General features: G+C 37.5%; 1 protein-coding gene across 1 annotated transcript in view; it reads right to left on the reverse strand.

Moving 5' to 3' along the window:
* LOC114646354 (rho guanine nucleotide exchange factor 26-like) overlaps positions 1-25,408 on the reverse strand; it is a 111,791-nt gene that overhangs the window by 40,265 nt on the left and 46,118 nt on the right. Inside the window, exons 7-11 of the mRNA XM_028794513.2 lie at positions 15,589-15,741; positions 14,506-14,635; positions 9,862-9,936; positions 8,484-8,573; positions 4,912-5,066 (exon numbers count right to left, since the gene is read on the reverse strand). Coding sequence (XP_028650346.1) covers positions 4,912-5,066; positions 8,484-8,573; positions 9,862-9,936; positions 14,506-14,635; positions 15,589-15,741 — 603 coding nt within the window. The remainder of the gene's footprint in view (positions 1-4,911; positions 5,067-8,483; positions 8,574-9,861; positions 9,937-14,505; positions 14,636-15,588; positions 15,742-25,408) is intronic.

Genomic DNA, 25,408 nt, shown 5'->3' on the forward strand with positions numbered 1-25,408 from the left:
ACTAGCTACACAATCAGAAATGATAACAACTGTAACATTGCTATTTCTCGTGACTTTAAACAAAGCATATTAATAATAATAATAATAGTAATAATTCATTAGATTTATATAACGCTTTTCTTAGTACTCAAAGCGTTATCAACACATAGAGGAACCGGGAAGTGAACCCACAATCTTCCACAGTCTCCGCAGCACTACCACTGCATCACCTGTGAGGACATATTAAGGCATGGCTGTTACATGTATTGTTAACAACATCTTACAAATGCTTTTCCTTTTATTATTTACATTTTATTGTGTACCAAGGGACTATTGAGTGAGTTTCAACTTTTCCTGTTGTTTGTTTGTGATAGCATATTGACTTTAAAATGTCAACTAGCCACCTGGAATGCCACATCCCCACCTGTCTTTCATTCAAATTTTGATACAGACTCAACTAGAAACTGTAAGCATGTGAGCAAGGACCATGCAGTTTATAATCTCAGGAAGCAGTATGGTAGTTTTCGTAGCAGAACAAATCTAGGAGAGCCTTGACTGGTCTCTTGAAAAAGGCACAAGTAAAAGGACAAAAAAATCTATGCTCTCAGCTACACTATCTGCCCTCCATTAATACATTCTGAGAAAAATAAATATGGTGTATATGTATATGTATATGCTGTATATGGTGGGGATGGTGCGCTGCTGACCTCGACTCAGGATGTTGTGGGTCGGTGGGGGGAGTACTTCGAAGTCCTCCTCAATCCCATTAACATGCCTTCCAATGAGGAAGCAGAGCCTGGGGACTCGGAGGTGGGCTCCCCCGTCTCTGGGACTGAGGTCACCGAGGTGGTCAAAAAACTCCTTGGTGGCAGGGCCCTGGGGGTGGATGAGATATGCCCGGAGTTCCTCAAGGCTCTGGATGTTGTAGGGCTGTCTTGGTTGACACGTCTCTGCAACATCGCATGGACATCAGGGACAGTGCCTCTGGATTGGCAGACCGGGGTGGTGGTCCCCCTCTTTAAGAAGGGGGACCGGAGGGTGTGTTCTAACTACAGAGGGATCACACTCCTCAGCCTCCCTGGAAAAGTCTATTCGGGGGTCCTGGAGAGGAGGATCCGTCGTATAGTCGAACCTCGGATTCAGGAGGGACAGTGTGGTTTTCGTCCTGGTCGCGGAACAGTGGACCAGCTCTACACCCTTAGCAGAGTCCTGGAGGGTGCATGGGAGTTTGCCCAACCAGTCTACATGTGTTTTGTGGACTTGGAAAAGGCGTTCGACCGTGTCCCTCGGGGAAAACTGTGGGGGGTGCTCCGGGAGTATGGGGTACCAGACCCCCTGATAAGGGCTGTTCGGTCCCTGTACAACCGGTGTCAGAGCTTGGTCCGCATTACCGGCAGTAAGTCGAACCCATTTCCAGTGAGAGTTGGACTCTGCCAGGGCTGCCCTTTGTCACCGATTCTGTTCATAACTTTTATGGACAGAATTTCTAGGCGCAGCCAGGGTGTTGAGGGGGTCCAGTTTGGTGGACTCAGGATTGGGTCACTGCTTTTTGCAGATGATGTTGTCCTGTTTGCTTCATCAGGCCGTGATCTTCAGCTCTCTCTGGATCGGTTCGCAGCTGAGTGTGAAGCGGCTGGGATGGGAATCAGCACCTCCAAATCCGAGACCATGGTCCTCAGCCGGAAAAGGGTGGAGTGCCCTCTCAGGGTTGGGAGCGAGATCCTGCCTCAAGTGGAGGAGTTCAAGTATCTCGGGGTCTTGTTCACGAGTGAGGGAAGAATGGAGCGTGAGATCGACAGGCGGATCGGTGCGGCGTCCGCAGTGATGCGGGCTCTGCATCGGTCTGTCGTGGCGAAAAAGGAGCTGAGCCGTAAGGCAAAGCTTTCAATTTACCAGTCGATCTATGTTCCTACCCTCACCTATGGTCATGAGCTATAGGTAGTGACCGAAAGAACAAGATTGCGAATACAAGCAGCTGAAATGAGTTTCCTCCTCAGGGTGTCTGGGCTCTCCCTTAAAGATAGGGTGAGAAGCTCAGTCATCCGGGAGGGGCTCAGAGTAGAGCCGCTGCTCCTCCGCATCCAGAGGAGTCAGATGAGGTGGCTCGGGCATCTGATCAGGATGCCTCCTGGACGCCTCCCTGGTGAGGTGTTCCGGGCACGTCCAACCGGGAGGAGGCCCCGGGGAAGACCCAGGACACGCTGGAGGGACTATGTCTCCTGGCTGGCCTGGGAATGCCTTGGGATTCTCCCCGGAAAAGCTAGAAGAAGTGGCCGGGGAGAGGGAAGTCTGGGCATCTCTGCTCAAGCTGCTGCCCCCGCGACCCGACCTCGGATAAGCGGGAGACAATGGATGGATGGATGGATGGATGGATGGATAAAAATAAACTTTGATCAATACAATTAAACCTTACTCAAACCTCAACAGTTGCTGACTGAAAAAAATGTGCAGTCCATGGCCCAACATACACAGAATCAATACACAATTCATGTATGCCTTTTATTATACATCTGCAGCAATATATAAACATGTATATCTAAAATCAGTACAGAAAATATTTCTATTCCAATGGTCTATTAAAGTACAGTCTGAGCCTTCTGAGTATAACGTACATGAGCACTAGGATACTGATCTGAATAATATTTGTTTTTTATTTAAGCAATATGGAAAGAGATGAAATAATAATATGAAATAAAAGAACAAAATACCACATTTTATTTATAGATATTTCTAGTCAAAACTGCTTTTTTTCTTAAAGCTGTAAAGAAAATACAAAATTACCAAAGCTGTGAAAAAATAATAGAACCCTTTAAAGTATAGAAGTGTAGATGTTCTATCATAATTTGTCCACAAAAGACTTGGAGAGCATAGTAAAGATCTCATTAGAAACTGACAACTCTCAACTGAATTAAACAGACCAAATCAAAATTGATACAAAAAGTACAGTGATCATGGAGCAGAGTTTTGGAAAGAAATGTTAAGGATACCCTATAGATAAGAAGGTAAAAGTATGAAGAAAAGAGCAAACTGCAGATGATATACTATGAAGATAGGGGAATATGTGGCCATGTCAGTACTGATTCACTCATCTTATGGCTGATGTAAGTAATCAATATTTGCAGACTTGCCACAAGCGTGTATTGTATAAAAACTTGCAATATTAATATGTACAGGAAAATGCTTTAAAGCTACTTAGCCAGCACTTCATTGTGCAATAAGGCAATGATTTGAAAAAATGCTGCCAATGAATCTAAGAAGTGTATATGGGGGAAAGTTAAGTCTTAGATTAATAATAAATAATAATAATAATAATTCATTTTATTTATATAGCACCTTTCCCATGCTCAAGGCACTTTATTTTTAATTTATTAATTTGCCTTGAAGATGACTGAAGTCTGAAACCCCCCTGAAACGTACATCAAGTGTAAATGGCAACATTTGTGAATTTCCCCTTGGGATTAATAAAGTATCTATCTATCTAACAGTAAAGGCTAGGCAATCGTAACAAAAGAGCAAACCAAGAGTTTATGAACGAACGTCAATGAGTCATGTGCTTCATGCAGTTATAGCACAGTTTGTCCCACTAGATACTGTATGCTTATCTGAAAAGAAGGGATAGAAGGCAAAAATACATTTGCTTTTTTTATTTATCATTCCAGACTGCTTGAATACTGTATACAGCAAAAAGCAATGTTGATAATATGAAGAGAATTTTCAGATGGCAAGTACGGTAAATTTTAAGCTTTTTTAAGTGACTAGCTGTGTTACCTGGCTTTGCCTGGGAAATTTTTGAAGTGGGCCTTGCTTTTCATGGTTTCAGTTAATCAGCTGTATCAGAAGAACTATGTAAATAACTGAGTACTTTTCTGTACACTATATTAGTGGGGTTTTTTTTCTTACCAGGGGTAAAAATTATTTACTTTAGAGGAACATGCCACATACAATTGCCCATGACTAATACATTCCTGCCATAGGTCAGTTTTTGCGTTTCCTAGTGACTGACTATAGTAGGGTGGCGCAGTGGGAAGCGCTGCTGCCTTGCAGTTGGGAGACCTGGGGACCTGGTTTCGCTTCCCAGATCCTCCCTGCATGGAGTTTGCATGTTCTCCCCGTGTCTGCGTGGGTTTCCTCTCAGAGTCCAAAGACATGCAGGTTAGGTGGATTGGTGATTCTAAATTGGCCCTAGTGTGTGCTTGGTGTGTGGGTGTGTTTGTGTGTGCTGCGGTGGGTTGGCACCCTGCCCAGGATTGGTTCCTGCCTTGTGCCCTGTGTTGGCTGGGATTGGCTCCAGCAGACCCCCGTGACCCTGTGTTCGGATTCAGCGGGTTGGAAAATGGATGGATGGATGACTATAGTAGTACCATAGTATTTATTTGTATTATTATGGCTTTATCCTAAATCCCATAGCCAAAGAAGTTCTAATGCTGAATTGTGGTTGATTGTAACTTACTAGACATGGTATTGGCCTTTACAGCCATGACACTTACTTAGTCCATGCAATGAATTGAATGTTTTAAGCACTGCACAGAAAGAAGAGGTCAAATGAAAACAACAAATAGCAAATAATGTCTGCTAAACTTTCGCTAAATAAATTGCTTGATTCTCTCCACCCCCACCCAACTCTCTCTCTCTCTCTCTCTCTATTTTTCACTCTTGAAATGAAAATCTGATAACTCAGAAGGAAAAGGAATTAAAAATGGGAGAAATTGAAGATTTAAATGAAAAAAGAAATGCTATCTAGTGATTTGCAGTTTCTTTTTATAAGTAATCGGAGTTTAGCTGTGATGGAGGATAAAGACCTTCAATAATCACATATGTTTTTGGCTTAACATAGTGACTGACATTTAATAAAGCACAAACAATAGTAAACATGGAGGTCAGTTATTTTAGGTCTTTTCAAAAAACTCAGCAAGCAGCCAGTGCAATTCATACCTTTTCTTTCTTGTGACAATGAGAACATCATTGAACAGGAAAAAGTAGACTTGCTGCCTAGATGTGCGCTTTAAAAAAATCCCGTTTTCCTCTACAAATGCTGTCAGCTCACCACGTTTGACCAGCCACCGGGAGGAAGAGACCAGAGGGAACGGCTGTTGCACAAGAAAAAAGAAAAATGCATACACTAATACGTTAGATATTCATATCAATACAGCTAGTAACAAAAATCAATTTTGCTGATAAAACAACACTCATTAGTTTATAATTAAAACAGCACAAAATTATATAGCCCAATTCATATTTTTTGTGTCCTATTAACAATCATGTTGCCAAAAAAAAAAAAAAACTGTGTTATGTTTGGAATACTAGTTATGTTAGATGTTTGCAGCGCCATATCTAATCAGTATATTACCGCACCACTAAAAAATGTTTAGAATAACTCTGGTTTACAATATGATAATAATAATACTGAATTTAATATAAAGTTATAAAAACATATTTATACATCACAAATAAAGATATTTTATACTTTTTTTTAAATTTAAAAACTTTACTATTTATTCTTCAAAACTAATCTGGCACTAAAAAATAATCTTCAACCTTAGTGTATGAGAATTGGTGAATTTATCTGTGTGTTTGTCATTGAATCAGAGCCATGTGTGCCTTTAAGTGATCAGCAGAAGGACAGACCTTCCCACGTCATTTACATTTTTAACTGTGCTACTTTAGCACCTCCCCACAGTTCCTTGGGACCCAGCTGGGAAGGATCCTGTGTTTCACGCTACAGGCTGCTTCTACACTGTACTGCCTTTCCCTATTATTGACCTGCTGGGAGGGTTATTAGCGGGTGGAACAACATGTTCGTTGTTTCCCCTTAGGAACGGGGGCAGGAAGGGGGATTTGTCCTTTTTCTCATAAGCAGGATTCATTCCAGTTCTGAGATGTGCGCATTGTACATTACCAGCATGTGTGTATGAGTCTTTTTATTAAAATGTGCTGTTAAGCTATGTACTGTAAATCATGAAAATTACTAAAGAGACCAAAAACATTCTAAAATACTATAAAAAAGAACATTTACAAAACTTATAAATTACTGGCTTTTGTAGATGTCTGTAATTAAAAAATGTGTGACCAACTGCCTCTCCATTAAAACCAGGTATTTAAAACTGTTAAAAAAGCAAAAATAAAATAATAAAGGGCAATGCAACACTGATAATAAAGTTGGCTTTGGTAGATCATTGTTTATAATCAAAAAGCAACTTTATTAATGATCAAAACCTTAACATTATAAACTACTTGAGTGGTATTCACTGAACAATTAATACTGTAGTAGTAATAGATGCATTGTCATGTGTACAGAGTACACACAATTCTTACTTGCATGTCCCACCTACATGCAAATGTCATCACTCTATGTCACCTAATTCAGAGAAAGAACAGCTGCAGTGAAAAAGCTCCTCCTTTTTAGTTTTTTGGCAGGGCTTTGTTTGACCCTATGCGAATCTTAATGCTTTTATACTTGGTTTTCTCCAAGTAGACAAAGTTAATTCTAATCTGAAAAGTGTTCCCAGAAAAAAAAAAATTAATGCTTTAAGCGTTTCCTGTCTGTATAATTCCATTGAGAACAGCTGAAGAACAGAGTTGCTTTTTTTAAACTTAAGGTTTAAAATACTAAAGTAGAAAAAAAACATACATTATAGATATTCATTACAAAACTTATTTACTGATTTCATGCGTAAATATAATTGTATGATTAACAATATTTTATACATATATAAATTAAGGCAGATATGCTCTTGCATGCATTTACAAATGGGAAAGGTAAAATTTCATGTACAAAAAAAGAGAAAGTTAGAAATACTATTTGCACTGATCAACCCACATTATATACATCCATCAAATCTACTTAAGCACTGCAAAGTGCTAGAGCATATCCTGAAAGCATCAGGCGTAAGACAGCCGTTAACCCTTGATGGGGCTCTAGTCTATGACAAGACACCCTTGTGCTCAAATTCAAAGTCACTTAACCAGACAACCATGTTTACAAAATGTGGGAGATAATTGCACTACCCAGAGGAAAAAGAAGCATGCAGATACAGGGATAAAATGCAAAATTCAAACAGGCCTCAAAGTGACTACACCACATTGCTACTTACATGCATTTCTTTCATGAAGAGCCAAACTGGTTCTTAACATAGCAGGAACAGAATGAAAAAAAGAACACCAGTCTCTCTTTGTTCTAAATTTGTACGTGGGATTCTAACAATGCAGTTTTAACGCTGAGTTGTCTTAAAATAAAACCTGGGCTTACTTGTATAAAGGTGTATACGTTTATAACAGACTAAGCACTCAGTCGTATAGTCTGAAATGTAATTTATCAGTTGAAAAAAAAAGGACAGAGACATTACATTTTTCATGCAACCCTTTGTATACCAATAAACTGTATTAAAAAACAAGGTGCAGGGCACATTTTGTGTTCCTTTTCCAGGTGCACCCATGTGTATTCCTGGTCTAAATCCAATATGCTAAGTAAGTATAGTTGCACGAACAGATAGGTAGACACAAGCACTGCTCACCTGCCGCAGGGAAAGACAACTCATAGCACAGAAATATCCAGGTTATCAATGGAAATCCTCTAGCCCACGGGCAAAATGAAACCTCACCCTACCTACAATCAGCCAAAACTCCACTGCACAAGTCTACTAAATCACAGAACCAGGCATATCATATTATATTTTCCTACCTGCCGATTTTTTCCATTGGAACCCTGCCTCTCAAAGAATACATAACATAACATTTAAAGAAGGTTATCCACACCATTTGAAAGGCAGAAACCTAGAAAAATATTAAACAGGCAAACTGCACAACTAAACACCCATCCATCTTTTTACACATTTTAAGTGAACATCAATTATATCATAATTCCAAATATAATTTAATAGATTCTGTACTGTCTTTATGATGCTTTTCTCTTCCAAAAAAGGTAGTAGTAGGATGTTGTACCGTGTTAGCCATAATGGATGCAATGAGAAGTCAGACAAAATTACATTTTTTTCACAAGATGCCTGAACAAAGCTTGCATATTGTAATCTATTCAGTTAGCCAATAAAAAGGTGTCATTGAAAAAAGAAAGTGTTAAGTTACTGTATTACATTTTTATAATCTGTGCATCTTGTTTAGAATTTGGCGTGGATGCAGAGGAGCAAAATAAAGTAATATAAACCAAGCTGCCATTGCTGGTATATCTGTAGAAGCATGACAAGATCACATGACATCAGGACCTTTAAGGTGCTTATTATTCAAGGTTAAAAGGCTAACATAAGGGATGTGTTTAAACTGCCTTTCTTTAACATCCTGATCATTTTTTATCCAGACATGAAAACAAAGCAATACAGGGAGGCCATGTAACACTCATTAAGCAGATCAGACAATAAAGCGCTGACACATGCACATTATTTACATTTACCACTTTGGGCTTTAACCATGGGAATGTGTTGTTTGTTGCCATGTGGACTGAAGGGGTGGAAAAGAAATTTCAAGCGAGACCGTCAAAGAAAAGTTAATGATACCTTAATTTTGAATTCCAGTTGAGAATTTATGGTGTACATCATTTCTGTCCTCTCCATTCTTCTTGCTCCCTCATTGCAAAGTCGCACCAGCTAACAAAGCAGAAAGAAAAAAAAACAACAAATATCAGACATTGATTCTGTGCCACTTCAGTCATTAAACCAACTGAACCCCGTTTCTAGAGATCTGCTAGGAATTCTAAGCACACACACACTCTGGCATTTCCATCCCACTTACTGACATAAATAATTATTTGATGACTATAGCCATTCATAAAAATATAAACATATTCTGCTTTACATAACCATGTATGATATATAGAATTTGGTATTTCAAGTATATTTTATATATTTCTATAACATAACATTCTCAAACCTGTCTAATCCAATTAATGGTTGCAAGTGGCTAAACCTCTCTCTAAACTATCAAGCATAAGGCAGGAAGCAACCCTGGACACTACCACAATCCATCACAGTGCCCATTCAGACATGTACTCGGACAATTTATAATCACCAAATTCATCTGTCTTTGGGGATGTGACAATATGTCTGCATAATGCCTCTCTGTGACTGAGATTGGCAAGTCAGAAGTTTAATATTATATATATATATATATATATATATATATATATATATATATATATATATATATATATATATTAAAGATATACCATCAAATGTAAATATGCGACACCATTGGGCAGTTCTGACAACAGTCTAATCCATCTTACTCCTATCCACATGCCTATTTTTAGATGGCAACCTGTTGCCTCCAATGGAATAATGAAGAAAGTGGATCCTGGTGGCTGAAATAGCTCTGAATGACTGAATGAATGTTTCCAAAGGACCGACTGGGAAATGATGTGCAAGTCAGATGGGGATGATATCAAGGGACGCAGTCACTGCATTACATAATATAATAACTTAATTTAACACTAATTGTTTTTATTATATTTACAGTTCACATTACACAGAGAGAGAGAGAGAGCAAAAGCACTGTATTTATTTTGATTATTACCTAGTGTCTATAAACAATTATTTGCTATAGTATACATTTCATATATTTTGTGTTATAAAATATTATACTCTTTAAAATAAAAATACATATCTATTACACACAAATATTGTACCTCAGTATACATGATATACACACATACATTATGAATCTGTTGTATATGTAAATAACATTACTGCAGCTTCAGTGTACATGATACATGAACAAAGTAAAGAAAATGATGGTAGTAATGCACATCCCACACAGTCAACAGACATAATAGTAAACTGCTATAACAACAAGCTAGCCCCTGGACAAATTAAACTTACACACTATGCTTTATTGTGGTCAGATTAAAAAAAAAATTCAACAAATCTGATTCCACACCTTGCTTACTGCTTGAAGTGCCTTCTTACAGCTCTCATAGCTCAGGGAGTCCTTTGCAGTTTTCTGGCAGATGGTCTAGCAGATAAAATAAAAACATAAAAAATAACAAAAATGAAGCAGGTAAACACAGGTTTTTAAATGTACTTGGGAGCAATCATAAAAATTAAGACTAAAATAAACAGATTGGCCACAGTACAGTATTGATTACAGTATTCTAGGGCCAATTGTTTCCCACCCCCAAGTGGTTTTATTTAGTGCACTCTGACTCAGGAATAACAAGAGTTCTCTAGTGTTTGTTCAGCACTAACTGCCTTATCTCATTTGTTTATACTTCAAAAGCTTTGCAAACATGCTATTAAAAGAAAGGAAATACAACGTTAAAAATGAGATTTTCCATCTCATATCTTTTCTTAATACTTTCCATATGCTGTGACAAAACCTATTCTTTGCTTTTCCCATTTTAACATTTGTTTTTTCCTTTTTTCAGTACTAATAACTGCAGTAATTTATAAATTTGAAACCTTAATCTCCGGACAGTTTTTTAATTTAAGAACAATTAGATTCACGTATACAAAAACATCAATTTTTTAACCCATTTAGTTAAATATACACATAGCAAGTTTCCTGGATGCTAGGCAGGAAATAACCCAGGATGAGACACTACTTCATCTCATACTCATTCCCACGGAGTTAGTTTATAGTTGATAATCATTCTAATAAAGATGTGTTTGGATTTTGAGAGGAAACCAGAGTACCCAGAGAAAACTCACAAAGACACACACCAAATGAGCAAATGCTACACAGATACTGGCCTTGCCACAACACAGGTTCCTATAGTTGTGAGACAGTTAACCATATTACTGCTTTAAAATAAGTTACTTTCATACTCCAAACTGGAAACTAATCATATACAGTAGATACAATAATTTTTTAAACTATTTTTTGTATTATGGCTGAAGAAAACAATTATAGTGATATGAAGGCTATAAAACTGCTGAAATTGCGCCAAAGAATTTCTCTTGGGCTCAGTCTCTTAGGTTTAAAAGCATATTTAAAAAGCTTGGAAGGGAAAAATCATGAAATGGTTATTAATTTTCATGTCCACAAAATAATCACACTCACAAATACTTTATATATATAGTATGTGCATTCTTAACGCCTAAATTCTTCTCCCTGGAGGCCATACAGTCTTTGAAACGTTGTGTCTCTTTCTTTATTTCTTTTTCAGCATGGAAATAATGTTTAACTATTTTTTCATATAACCATCCATCTTCCTAGCCAGTTTATCCAGAGAAAACTTATAGATCAGCTGGAGCCTATCTCAACAATCACTGGATGCAAGGCAGGAATAACACCAGGACAGGGCACCAGTCCATAACAGGATGAACACACACACACACACACATACCTGTACTCCCACACATACATGAGGGACTACTTACCATCACCAATCCATGAAACCTGCACATCTTTGGACTGTGGGAGAAATCCAGAATACCCAGAAGAAACCCAAATTGACAAAGGGAGAACATGCAAACTCCATGCAGTGAGCATCCAGGATGCGAACCCCGGTCTCTTTATTGTGAAGCAAAAGCACTACCACTGTCCCAGTATATATATATATACACACACATACATACAACTCATATACATACACCTAAACAAACAAACTGAACTATATATACATTCACACTTATTTGTTTTGAATATTTATTATTAATGGTTCACATACTATATACCACAAATGGAATCAGATTTACAATCATCTGCATTCTCTAATGCTAAGACATTAAAAATACAGTATGACCACATTGATTTTCATCAGCAACCCCACACACTAGGCAAAGCCTAAGTAAGAAACTGTGAAAACAGCACCATTCTTTTATGTTAACCACTAGCTACAGAACAGCTAATACCATAGACTGACTAACAGGATAAATAGGAATGGAATCAGATAATTTAGTTAGTGATTTTCATTTCACTTTAAAAAGCTTAAAGTGGGATAGTGTGTGAAATACAGCTGGAAATGCTAAAAGCATTGGATTTTATGGATCTGTCGTGCTGGACAGCCTTATACAATGTTGTGTGAAAGGTGGAGACAGAACGTCAAGACTGACCAACTGGGGTCCATGCCACCAGGTCCTTCTGGGAGTGTCTTGAACCCACCACCGCTGATAATGTACCTGAGGGATGAGCCAGGCAATAGAGGACACTCACACAAAGCAAGGGGTAGGTGTGAAAGTTTTTCAGTGCTTTTATTAAAATCCAAAAAATCCATTGTTCAAAAATGCAGTGCTAAAGTTCAATCAATAAATTAATAATCAATAAAAGTGATTGTGGAGGTTAAAATCAAATAATCTACTTAAATGAGGTTAAAACACTGTATAGTAAGGTGTCCTCAAAACTCAGTTCCATGTGCAATCCTTCAAAATCGATGTCTCCTCTGATAACCCCAAATGGGACCTTGCAGCTGAGGAGACGCCCAACCAACAGTCCCAGTCATCCAGCTCCTACTGTTCCAGGTCCCTGCTCTCCCATAGCTCCAAGCAGGGCTGCCAATCCAGACCTCAGATTGTGAAGGCTTGGGTCCCTTTGGCCATCCATGGCCCTGACAGGGCTCCCTGTCCGAACCTCCCTGACTCCCGCTGCCTTCCTGCTTCATTCTGTTCATCTCCCACTTCCTTCACAGAACTACGAAGCAGCTGGTCACTCCAACTCCCTAAGCACACTCAGTTGGAGTGGCCACCTTCAGCCCCCAAGGGCTGCCTGCCTTCTCTCTCCCATACCGGCTCTCTCTGTCTCCTGCTTCTCTCTCCTTTATTTAACCTCTGTTCTTCCCTGCTGCCCTCTGCTGCCTAACTGGATCCAGGTGTGAGGAGCTGCTCCCTCTGAAGCATCATTGAGGTGCCTGACTGTTACATCTTCCTCCGCACGAGTATGCAGCACAGTCGCCCAGTTCCCCAATTAGTCGTGGAGCGAAACACACTCATGTACACTTACACTTGACTGGAGCCTACACTTCCCCAGGGCGCAATTATTCATTTAAAATTGGCCGTTAATTTCCCAGCTGCAGACACATTTTACCACAATAATCTTCTACAGAATAAAGTTTATTCATAAAATTAATAAGCATATGGATCTAGCACTATACCTAGAATTCTTTCTTCAAACCCTGGACCAGGCTTTGCCTAAATAGAGCGTTTTCTCCCACATTACAAAACACATTAAAAAATCTAATTGGTGACTCCAAATTGGCCCTGTATAAGTTATAATGGGTGTATGAATGTGCCCTGCAATAGTCTCATGGCTGGTAGGGCTACTGACAACAATATATTTAAATAAGCATACCGGAAAAGTGAACAGGCCTGTGTGTGTTATTTGTGTTTAAAAGTTTGTATATCATGGATTCACTTTTTAATGTTTCGCTGAAAATGGAAAAAGGGAATGAGTGTCTCTGAAGCAATATTCTGAAATTTAAGTAATTGCACTGTACTTACTAAAAACAAAATTATACAAACACATAAAAGGCTAAATCTCATTGTTTTTGCACTTCAAAATTAATTAACCCTTAACTACTCGCACCATTTCTCATCTCTGATAAGTACTCGCGCGGTGTACTTTATTCACCAGTGTTAAAATGGCTATGTATATGCACGCTGTGAGGTTGTAATATAAAATATTGCAATAATTTTAAATTCTACATGTTTTTAATGTAATCCAATACCATATTACTGAATAGTATGACACAGTCTAAGACGATCTGAAAATAAACCTGATCCACTTCTCCAGTGCTCATTTGTCACTGGTCACACTTTCATTCACTGCAGGATTTGTTCATGTATCACATTTCATTGCAGTTGTTGAATGTTCTTTGCAGACGAAGTCTTTGCAAGTACGACATCTCATCGTTGTTATACATACGTAAGTAGCCACAATTAGTGTACCAAATGCACCACATAGAACTTGCAACTGTGTATCCACTCATAAAACTGGTTGGGGGGACACTGGAGGGAAACCATTGCAAAACTGTACTTATTTGTTAATCAAGCTGAGGACAGATGGCAGATGCTGCCGGTAGTTTCAAGTAAAAGGACGTTGGACAAAAATAACTGACATTGGTATACAAAATAGTCCAGTGCGAGTAGTTAAGGGTTAAGTACCACCTTGAACTTTTAGAAAAACAAGACTAAGACTTTCTTAGGACTCATAATCCCCTTTATGCATTTTGCTGTTATCGGGCAGAGTGAGGAAAAATCAATAATTGATCTAAAACATGCTTCATATAATTTGTATTGTAATTCAATACTTTTGAATGCATGCTGTAGAAGCTATGATACCCAGTTCACAAATGAATTACTTTTACATTTTCAGATTTCAAAATTATTTGACAAATTTTTAATCACCCATATTACTAACCACATAACACTGTACAGATTTACGCTAAATCATTTCTTGTGAAAAATTAGATGAAAGACTCAAAATCTGATTTCAAAAATCGACGTAATCCCTAGATATTCATAGTGCATAAGAAAAAGGGAAACCATAAATGAAAATGTATTTTGTTTCTCATTTATATTATCTCTCAGAATAACAAACATGAAAAAATAAAAAGCAGGACAAGTTTTTAAAGAAATGTAGTCTTACATCCATAAGAAGGGGCAAGCGAGTTACCCTCTGCATTGGAAGGATGAGAAAAGAAATCATTGGCAAATTCCTGCATTCTGGGTTGCTTTCGATTCCAGAAAGAACTTCTTTAAAGGTAGGATTGTTAGTTCTGAAAAAAGAAAAAAAATCTTTTTACATGGCATGTTTCTAACAATTTAATCAATGTAAAGGTATAAATCTACAGTGTTATTTGGGTATGTTACAAGATACGCCTACCACCGAAGAGGGTCAAAAATAGTTATGGCTGAGTGGTGAAGGTGATGAACTTGTAATCCACCAGGGTTCCTCATGCATGTTTGACTCTGGCTACAGATTTGTTAACTTATGTAGGCAGCATGGTGTAGTGGCCTATTCACTGGACTTTAAGACGACAGTCTTGCTGGTTAAATTTGCTGTTTTTACATCACTGTGTGATCCTGAGCAAGTCACCTAACCTGTTAGTGCCACAACTGTAAAAAATATCAATAAACACTTGTACATAGTCTTCTCTTTTAAGCTGCCTTCGATAAAAGTAAAATGTAATATTATAGTAGGAATGTTTAACACCTACATTATATTTACCCCCCAGAGTTGTGCAGTTTTCAGTATGTTAATGAGGCAACCAGAAATGGTGAGTGGCAACACTTCACAAAGTGAATTGAGGAATTTTCTGCACCCATGTTGCCACTCCCTAGAGTAAAAATGAATCAACAGCAGTGGTTCAATTGTAGGAAAAAAGAAAGTAAACTATGTGAAGGAGTGAAGAAAAGAACATGTAAACATTTTATGGCTCACTGGAAATTAATTGATTTAGCAGTAGATGGAAAAGCAGCATATCTTTATCAAAAAAGTAATAACTATTAAGCTTCCTTTGTTTAATAATGCAGGAATTCTATTAAATAAAATGAGTTCTGTTTTGACTTTATGTTTTCTCTCATTGTGTGCTTTCTCTTCCCTAGTGTGTATGTACATTATGTAGCAAGTTAAAAAGCTCTTAACATCTATTCTTGGCTTGGCTATGCAAAAAAAAGAAAATGATGCCAATAAAATATAGCATATTTTTTTTAATATGGCAGTACTTACAGAAGCTTCTGTAGTGTCCTCTGCTGATAAACTTCATTTGAGCAGTACTTCACATAGGGGTCAAAGGTTGTCATAGAGTGCTTTTCTACAATGTCACTGATGTCATCAATTACAATGCTCTGTTGATGCCTTTCTTCCAGCTCTTTAAAGAATCTAATAGGAAAGGTGAAAAAGTAACGAGTATGAAAATACCAGAACTAGAATATGATCAGTTAACTTTCTCTTAAAAGACTTTTAATATGCCTGCCAACAAGTCTTTACCTTTCACAGAAAAGATAATTCCCTTAAAAAATAAGTATCTGAAGCTTTTTCATTAATTGTCTTCTCTGTCTTCAAGAGAACACCAGTCTCTGCCAAAAAGAAGCATCATCATAAAATTATCGTGTCACCACCATTCTTTGGCTGACCAGATTTGATGACTTTGCACCAAATATCCATCCATCCATCCATTATCCAACCAGCTATATCCTAACACAGGGTCACGGGGGGTCAGCTGGAGCCAATCTCAGCCAGTACAGCACAAGGCAGGAACAAACCTTGGGCAGGGTGCCAGCCCACCGCAGTTGCACCAAATATGTCTGTTGCAATTGTGGCCAAAAAAGTTCTTCCACGACCATCTGACATTTTCTCACATGGCTTTTAGTGGACTGAATGCGTCTTATTTATGAGAAACGGCTCACATTGAAAATACACAATGTAGATGCAGACAGTGGCCAGTTACTGTGACTAATTCCTGCATATCCTTTAAGGTTGCATTTCACTTTTTGGTAGCATTTCTGTTCAGCTGTTTCCATGTCCATTCATCAGTTCTAGAGGGATGGTCATGATCATTGTAATGTGCAGCTGCTGCCATACTTTTTACTGATGGTCTTTCACAGTGTCCCATGATATATGTAATCCCTCCCAAAATTAGTCCTTTAAACAGTAAGATACCACTAATTCTTTTTAGCTCATTGAGTACCATGGTTATTTAACACTAGAATTACCAGAGCCTACGAAAAAACTTGTAGATCCGTCCCACCTAAAATCGTTTTTTAAATCCGTTCGCACCTCTCTGCCATCGTCTTTTGTCTTCTAAATGTGCAGATAAAGACAAGCTGCAAACAGCCGACTATTCCATCCCCCCACCGACTTAGAACGTGCATGAACTTCTCCCAGCTCATGCCTTGATTGATTATCTGGGAGTGAAGTGGAGTTTTAGAGTGGAAATAATAGATCATTATTTGGAACACACGCATTTCATGTGTGTTCCGTTTCTACAGTAATCTGTGTAAACACATTTTTAAAACAGAAACGTTTTTCATATTCTAGTAGTAAATGACAAAATGTAGGCATAAACTATATAATGTATGAAGCCTGAAGTCCAAATATCAAAGAAACACTTTCACGAAAGGTACAAATATAACAGAACAAGTGCACTTTTATTCAAAAATATAACTGCAGAAAAAAAGCCACCTTAGTGTGCGACATTGACATTCATTTACTACGATGGCCCTGTTGTGCAACAGTAACAGTTGCTGGCTGGGAATCAAAAGGTCACAAGTTCGATCCTGCACGACTCCCTTTTGAGAAGTGAACTGCTCTTATTTTTACTATTTTAGAATAAAAAGATACATTTGATTTCAGTCTGTAACAGCCGGTGTAATTTATGATATTTGTAAAGGTTAGCTTTGTTTTTGTTTTTTTTTATTCACTTTTCATTGTCTCAGTCGCGTTCAGGATCCTTCCCTACACCATCTGACACTGCTGTTTTCACATAAAGACGCGCTATAGCTCTGCAGTGTATGACGATACATATGACCGCGTGTTTTTTTCCCCCAATCTTGCCAGTCCCCACATGTTGCTGTATGCTGTTTCTTTTGTACTCCAGGACATGCAGATGAAAGCATAGTAAACAGCAGTAATTTCAGCGCTATATGCAATCATCAGACACTCCCCATCTGACACTGCTGTTTTCACATAAAGACGCGCTATAGCTCACCCAAGGAGCACCCTTCCTACATTTACGACATGTGTACTTGTTGCACTGTACACACCTCTCTGTGCTATGGTTCCTATTACACTGAACAAGCACCTATAATTTGCAGCTCTATTCATTATCTCAAAACAAATATATGTGATGTTTTGAAGAAATCATTTTATGACGCGAATAATACCAATCAAAAAACATTGTCGAAGTAATGCAATATTATTTGAAAATGAACAGTGTCAGATTGGGTGTGATTTATACTGGCACTGTTACTTAGAGTCAGATCAGATACTGAATAAGCTCCTGTTCTGACTCTAAGTAAAAAAGCATGAATTAATCAACAGAAATAACCGCGATCAACATTTTAAACTTAAAATTTATAAATTGGTATGCACTGTAAATCGTTATGTCTGTTTGAGGCTACAAAGAAAAAAAAAAACACTTCCTCCCCAGAGGGGAATCGAACTCGGGTCTCTACGGCGCAGCAGGGCTGCCGTGCTCTGAGTCACCAAATCTCAGAGTTACGCCACAGAAGATGTTGTGACATCCTTGAACCTTTTGTGAAAGTGTTTATTTGATGTTTGGCCGTCAGGCTTCACACATTCTATAGTTTATGCCTACATTTTGTAACATTTATTACTAAAATATGAAAAAGTTTCTGTTTTAACAATGTGTTTACACAGATTACTGTAAAAACGGAACACACATGAAATGCGTGTATTCCAAATAACGATCTATTATTTCCACTCTAAAACTTCAGTTCAGTCACTCCCAGATAATCAAACAAGGCATGAGCTGGGAAAACTTAGTGAACGTTTTGCGATGGTGGGGGATGGAATAGCCGGCTTTTTGCTGCTCGTCTTAATCGGCACATTTAGAAGACAAAAGAGAGGTGAGAACGGTTTTAAGGTGGGCCAGATCTACGAGCTTTTTCGTAGACTCTGGTAATTCTAGTGCTAAAACCTACAGAGAAATTCTACAGAAACAGTTGATCTTATTAAGGGGTAACCAGAATCACTTAAGTTGAGGTCACTTGAAATTTACCTTTCCACACTAAACATTTTTCAGTACCTTAAGCCTTCAATTGCTCTTAAACAGCATTGGGTCTATAAGACAGTTTCCCAGCTTCCGGCTTAGTTAGAGACAACACAGTACATGCAGTGTAGTTTCAGCTAACAACATCAGAACTACAGCACGAAAGGGCAACTCATTATGCTACATAGGCAAGTATCTGGTACTGACTGTGCCAGTTAGGAACTCATTCAATAGATGCAATCCAATTATAAAGGAACTCAAGACAAATACTGTGACAGCAAAAAGTACCAGTGCCACCTTAAACGTGTTTAATTTATTAAATCCTGATTTGTCTTGTTACATTGTGCAGAATAAAGTTCTGTTTTGAAAATAATGTGAGTTTTACTGGTATTGCAAGTCATCATTTTATGGTTTTGTTTTTTATTGTGTGTGGGGGGTATACAGCAGTGTCCTGTTCTTTTTGCCTACACAGCATATGCGCCATCAGTAAGTAAATAAACTTGAGTACAGGGCTGCAAGCAGTGGTGTTGATGTAGCAAGAAACTCAGAATAAGACAAGACAGTAGCTAGAAAAACACAGCAGTATCATGCACTGCATTTAAATGAGTCACGCTAAGGCCTCCTGCTTGAATATGCATATTTTGAGCCTAGAAGTAGTTTATGGTGTTCGTGCAGATTAAAAATGTTGCTTGTTTTAGATTAATTTCCTGTTTTTTTTCCTGAGGGTCCTAACAGAAATAGTGCTCCACTATGAGAGGCACAGAGGGATGCAGGGTGTGAAGAGGAAATGTCGGCATAGATAGATAGATAGATAGATAGATAGATAGATAGATAGATAGATAGATAGATAGATAGATAGATAGATAGATAGATAGATAGATAGATAGATAGATAGATAGAAAGATAGATAGATAGATAGATAACAAGGGAAAATTCACGTTATGATTGTGACTAAAATATTAATTATAATCGGGGAGTCACCTTCCAAACTTGCAATAAGGTTAAATAGGTTGGAAAAGTATTAGACAAAGAAAAATGCTAGTTCTTTAATGTCATTTTTGGTTCTTTACTGGTTTGTGTGGTTCCTCATAGAACTGTTACCCAACAAAGCATCATTTCACTCTGGGATGGGTTCTCTGCATATGAAGTTGACTCTTTGTGATTTTAAAAACTTTCTAATATTTAGGAAAAAAAATCTCTAAAGTATGATAGGCTACAAAACACTAACAGATTATGAAAACCTGAACTTAGCCTTAGATTTATTGTATGCAGGAAAGGTCTTTTTAAAATCATGACTTATTGTTTAATACACTGGTCCATGTAGTCAAGGTTATTTACTGTACAGAGCCTGTTACAGATCCAAATAAATTAATGCTTCTTTCTGGAACCTTCATGTGGATGGGTCTTTTGGGAATCAAAAATGTTTCTTGTATGGCATTGCTCAGAAGAACAAGTCTGGCACCTTTATTTTTAAGAGTATACAAGAATAAACAGACATACCCAACCACATATTGCTGCCTCAGCTATCACAAGCCTTAACACTAATGAAAAAGTGGAGTTTAGGGAGTAAAGTTATTCTTCTGAGCAATTTTAACAGGAATATTTTCCCAGCAGCTTCCTTCATAAATTACAAGGGAGCATCTGACAAAACCTTCAAAGGATTTTAACAACAAAATGTATGTCAATGAACAAAAAAAGCTGAAGAATTCTGTTAATAGTGTACTTCTTTACTGTTTGATAAAAAGGCAATTCTTTAATTTAGCAGTTAACAGGAGTTATCAGTTTCTCTTTCTTACTGTGAACCTTGCTGCTTATATAACACAAATCACTTTACCAGCTATTACATTCAAAACTGGTAACAGGTTTGTACGTATCTCAGGATGAGCAAAGGCTGCTTTTTTAATATTAGCATTTTTGCTGCTGCTGCTTTTATTTCTGTCTGGTTTCATCGCCTGAAAGCCTACAGTTTAAGGTTAAGCACTTGTTTTTATTGGAAAACACCTGAGATCAGCTTACCAGTAAAGGAAATTTAAGACCTGAAAAAATAAATCTCTTTTGCGTCATATGATTCATAGTGATTAATATGGTACATTTTTAAAATGCTAGCTAAAAATCTCAACGAGCATGATCAGGCTCACCTTTAATGGCAGGTAACACACTTGACAATAACTTTAAATCAATAAGAATAAGTTAAAATATCTCTCCAATGTGGGGCCTTGGGATCTCTTCACCTTAAACTTTCAATTAGAAGAATGGGCTCTTTCTCTTTGTTACTTGCTTATAAAAAGAAAGGAGTGTGTCAAAAGATCTGAATTTAGCAGTCCAGGATACAATAAAATATAAAAAAAAATAACACAGAACACAATTCCAATGCCAGTAGTGCTTCACAAATGAAAATGGTCATGTCACAATGCTATAGTTACTCCAATTGTGCTTCTAAAATATGTCCTAATTTTTTATACGTATGTATGTGCCTTGACAAAAGTAGCTTTACTAGATTAAAGTATAATATTACTTCGGTGAAAGGGTCAGAAATGAAAGGCATCCCATCCAGAGAGTAGTAAATAATTTATGGCATCTTTTGTTAAACATATTATACTGATTCCATTCAAGCCTTCAAGTAAAACATTCATCTACAGCAATTATTTCAAGAAAGCAGAACACTTATGATTTTAGAAATATTAAAGTGCAGAAGTCATTTTTCAGTAGTATTCAGTATTCTTACAGAATTACGACAAAGCACAAAGTTAAAGGCAATAATAAAGCACTACTCTATATAGTTTTAATATTTCACCCACACATTAAGAATATACAGAAATGCTTGACATGTGCAAAGTACATAAATGTCCACCTCTCTATCTATTCCTAAATATCTAACATAATGAATAGTTGCCAGATGTCAAAGCCTAGCTACCCAGCACAGAGTATAAACCAGAATCCAAAGGTGGATGGGACAAGTGCACAGCACATTCACTCCTAACATGCACATCGTCAGAAAGAAACGCACAATGCCTGAAGCAAACTCCACACCATGTTCAGTCCAGGATTTGATCTCAGCTGTGAGGCAGAAATATAAACTGTGCCACCAGATAATATAATATGTACATGGTATAACATGGTGTGCAGTGACTAAGACAGGTATTATTATGTCAGATTAGCTTGTTAGTAGATTTGTTTCATGTTATTTTCTATTATCTATAATTCATTTAGTGTATTTATCTGTCTTCCTTCACTTTTTCATCTTTGACATTATAAGACTGTAACCTTGCTTAGCATTTTTACTGAAGTTAACCCACAAACAGTTCATATAGTAGTACAGTTACTTGTCAGTCTCCTTAGCAACCATTTTTGCCATTGATCTCTGATACTGTCATCATTTATTGAGGTGTACCTGTTATCACTGTTCACTCTTCTTACCCAAGACGGCTACGTCAGACCCAATTGGAAAATCAAAAGGAAAAAGCCCATGACCTTTCAGTACCTCAAACTAAATTCCTGTCCTTGCCTTGAGAGGCCTGGAAGTGCCCAAATAGCAAACTCTAGAAGTAAACTAAGTTACAGGTGGTCTGCCAATCCCAGAAACACCAAGACCAAGAATTAGAGTACTGCTCCTTTTCAGTCATATGACCAAAAGTCAGTATAAAGGAAGGGCAGGAACAGAGGTGACCCTGGTTGTTCAAAATATAAGGATTAAATACGTAAGAGGGCATACACTGGGCAGGTTTAAAAGCAACAAACTGACACAGTCATTACAAATCAGTAAGGCTGCCTACTCATCCTTAGCTACGGTTCTTTGTCACCTCTGTGTGCACTGTACAGAGAACTCTTGCAGTGTTGTCTGCGGGACACGCATTGCTAAGGAGAGTAACAACAGTATTGAATTTCTTTCAATTGTGCACTGCCTGCTGAACTGTATACTGATTGAGGCCCAGGTCATTAGAAGTGCTTTGGCAGTTTTACATTGTTTTATGGTTTTGTTTAACAAAGCCAGGGAGGGCACCTCAAATCCAGACTTGAATCCCACCTCATTGATTGACTGAAGCACCTAACTCTATATACCATAATTCCATCACAGACTTTTTCTATCCTTGACCATGAATATTAAAACAATATGTTCAATAAAGATATTTACAATGTTGTTTTATTTGTTTCCTCAGCCTTTGTTTATCGATTATCATGGCTTAAAAGAAGATCAGCTTACAATTATGAAGAGATCTAGAAAATGTCCAGATGGTTCGCAAGCTTTTTCCTCACAATTCTAAGCTTGCAGTACAGAGTAAGAAACACTGAATCCAGGAACTAAATTAAGAAGGTCTGCATGTTTACACTGTAATTAGTGAAATTTTTAATAATTTTACTGATCTAAACTGGTAAAGCTTCGATTTATGCCTAATATTCACTTCTGCTTAAATTAAAATACAAGCTTAAACTGCCAAGAGTTACAAAACAAATCTTAAAAAAAAAGACAAATCAGTTAGATAACCTCAACTACCAATTTCATATAGAACCTTTTATTTGTAAATAGCCGCCATCATAATACATTACAAGAATCCATTCTGGACTACAAACTACTGAAGGTGTAAAGGAGGAGAAGGAAATTCCACAAAATGTAGAAACTTAGAAAGTGGGGGGACAAATGAGAAAAACTGTCAGTTACAACAAGCAGCTGTTTGATAAGTGAGTGGGAGCAGAAGGTGAATCCCTGTGCCCCTGCCAAATTCATTTCATAAAAACTAATCCCTGTCATAAAACTCCACTTTAAAAACGTTCTCACACATTCGTATTTGAACATACGCAGATACAAATAACATCCATAATTTTCATTTTGCTGAAAGCCTACTTCTATTGTAAAGGAAAAGTGTAAATATAGAAATGTTATGAAAAAAGTGAATGTAAAGATGCAAAAAATATATACTAAGTTTAAATGCGCAAGGAAAAGGGGAAGCAGGCTAATGACATGCTGTTAGAACTATGCCAGAAAATAACTTGGCTTTGTTCCAGTACATGAATAATGGACCATGATCCACTCTGCCATCCTTGATGGATTTAAAACTAGCATATCACAAAAAATAAAGGTCAGCACACCTTAAATCATTCAAGCAATGACTATATTCCTGAGCCCTCCTGAGGGTTCCTGTTTTACACTTAAATAAAAAGAAAGTAAATTTGTTGTCTTGTTTAGTTTTGGGACTGCAGAAGAGGGGGCCAGAATGACCTTTGTTTGCTTTACTTATTTGTATTTTATCACATGTGTGGAACTGCAAGCCCCATTTCATATCTCAACAAAACAGATTATTAAAGTCAGTAGAAAGAAAAACAATTTTACAAAAAAATACAGTTAATTAAATATTATCAAACTTTTCTTTGTATGCACTATTATACAGTACATATTACACAGATAACATTACAGGTGAGAACAGATGAGAATTAATCAAACAGTGCACTGTAAAGCTAATCACGGCTCAATCAATCATGAAAACAAACCCAGGTTAACAGCTAAAGATGCTTGGAATGACCATCTCGCCCAGAGCCAGAGCTCCTATTTAAGCCGGCAGCAAAGGCAGCAGGAGGCTGAATGGCTTTTCACAAGCCCCAGCATGGCTGAAACATTACCGCATTAGTACTTGGAGACAAAATGCCAGTAGGCTTCAATGCTCAAGCAAAGAAGGAGTGAAGCATGACATCATGCACCAGAGGGGGAAATTTAGGATGGTCACAGATGCAAGAGATCAAGCTTTACTTCTTAACTCTTCCACCTGCTCTCTTTGGATTGTGATCAGTATAGCAAACTGAAAAGAGAGTTTGCACTAGATTTGCTATGATTCCATTAGAAATTAACTGCTATTCAAACGTTTGACATGGCATGGCAAAAAAAAGTTCTCATTTCTCAAACTGCTGCATAGGTAAATGGGGTCTGATAAATCATAAGCTGCAGGTTACCTCTTAGTTACACACTGACAGTCTTATAGCAGTCCCATGATCTGGAGCCACCGTTCCAAAAAATAATAATAACGCGCAATAGTTTCACAGCCTGGACCAAAAGCAAAACTGAAACAAACTGCCATATACTGTATTTAAAAAGTCAACTCTAAAACAAAAAGATACAATATTTCTTTTTGTTTATAATGACACCCCAGGACAATCAGCATCAGCTATACCAGACTTTCCTGATAAAAAATGGACCCCTCCCAACTTAGGGTGGGGTCTCAAATATATGTGGACGTCACCCTACCTTCAGGGTTTTCATGTACTGCCTTCTCAGCAAGAGTCACGGTAACGATAAACTGCAAGCTGTGACTGGCTGATGTCCAAACGTTATGACTCAAGGGAGAAACCAATAATTACAGCTGTCACTGCGATCATTAATGTTAATTTGACACAAAGAAAAAAGGAAAGAAAGAAAAAATCATGCAAGATAATTAGAAAGTTACTATTTTTAACCAGTTATGATAAAGTCATCTGTATTTTTTATGCAACAGTGGATGGATTTTACATTACTTTGTTATCGACACTAAATAATCAAAATCTTTTGTTTACACATTCCTGTGGAAAATCAACTTGGTACCAGGTTAGCAAGAAGATACAAAGTGGACCAATTGCTAAGCCAAAGAGGGTGCTTTGCTACGTTAGCCTATCTGAAGTAAAAAGATTGTTTAAAGACTATTTCATTGCTACTTTTTTGTAAGCATCCTAAAAGTAACATAGTCATGTTAAAGTTAGTTCAGATTTAATAAGCATGAGTTAATCTGTCCAATATAGCAGGACTTTTACTCAATTTAATATACTGCATATTCCAAACAAAGTTCAACCTTATTT

This window comes from Erpetoichthys calabaricus, chromosome 2, assembly GCF_900747795.2.
Source record: "Erpetoichthys calabaricus chromosome 2, fErpCal1.3, whole genome shotgun sequence".
Classification (NCBI taxonomy): domain Eukaryota; kingdom Metazoa; phylum Chordata; class Cladistia; order Polypteriformes; family Polypteridae; genus Erpetoichthys; species Erpetoichthys calabaricus.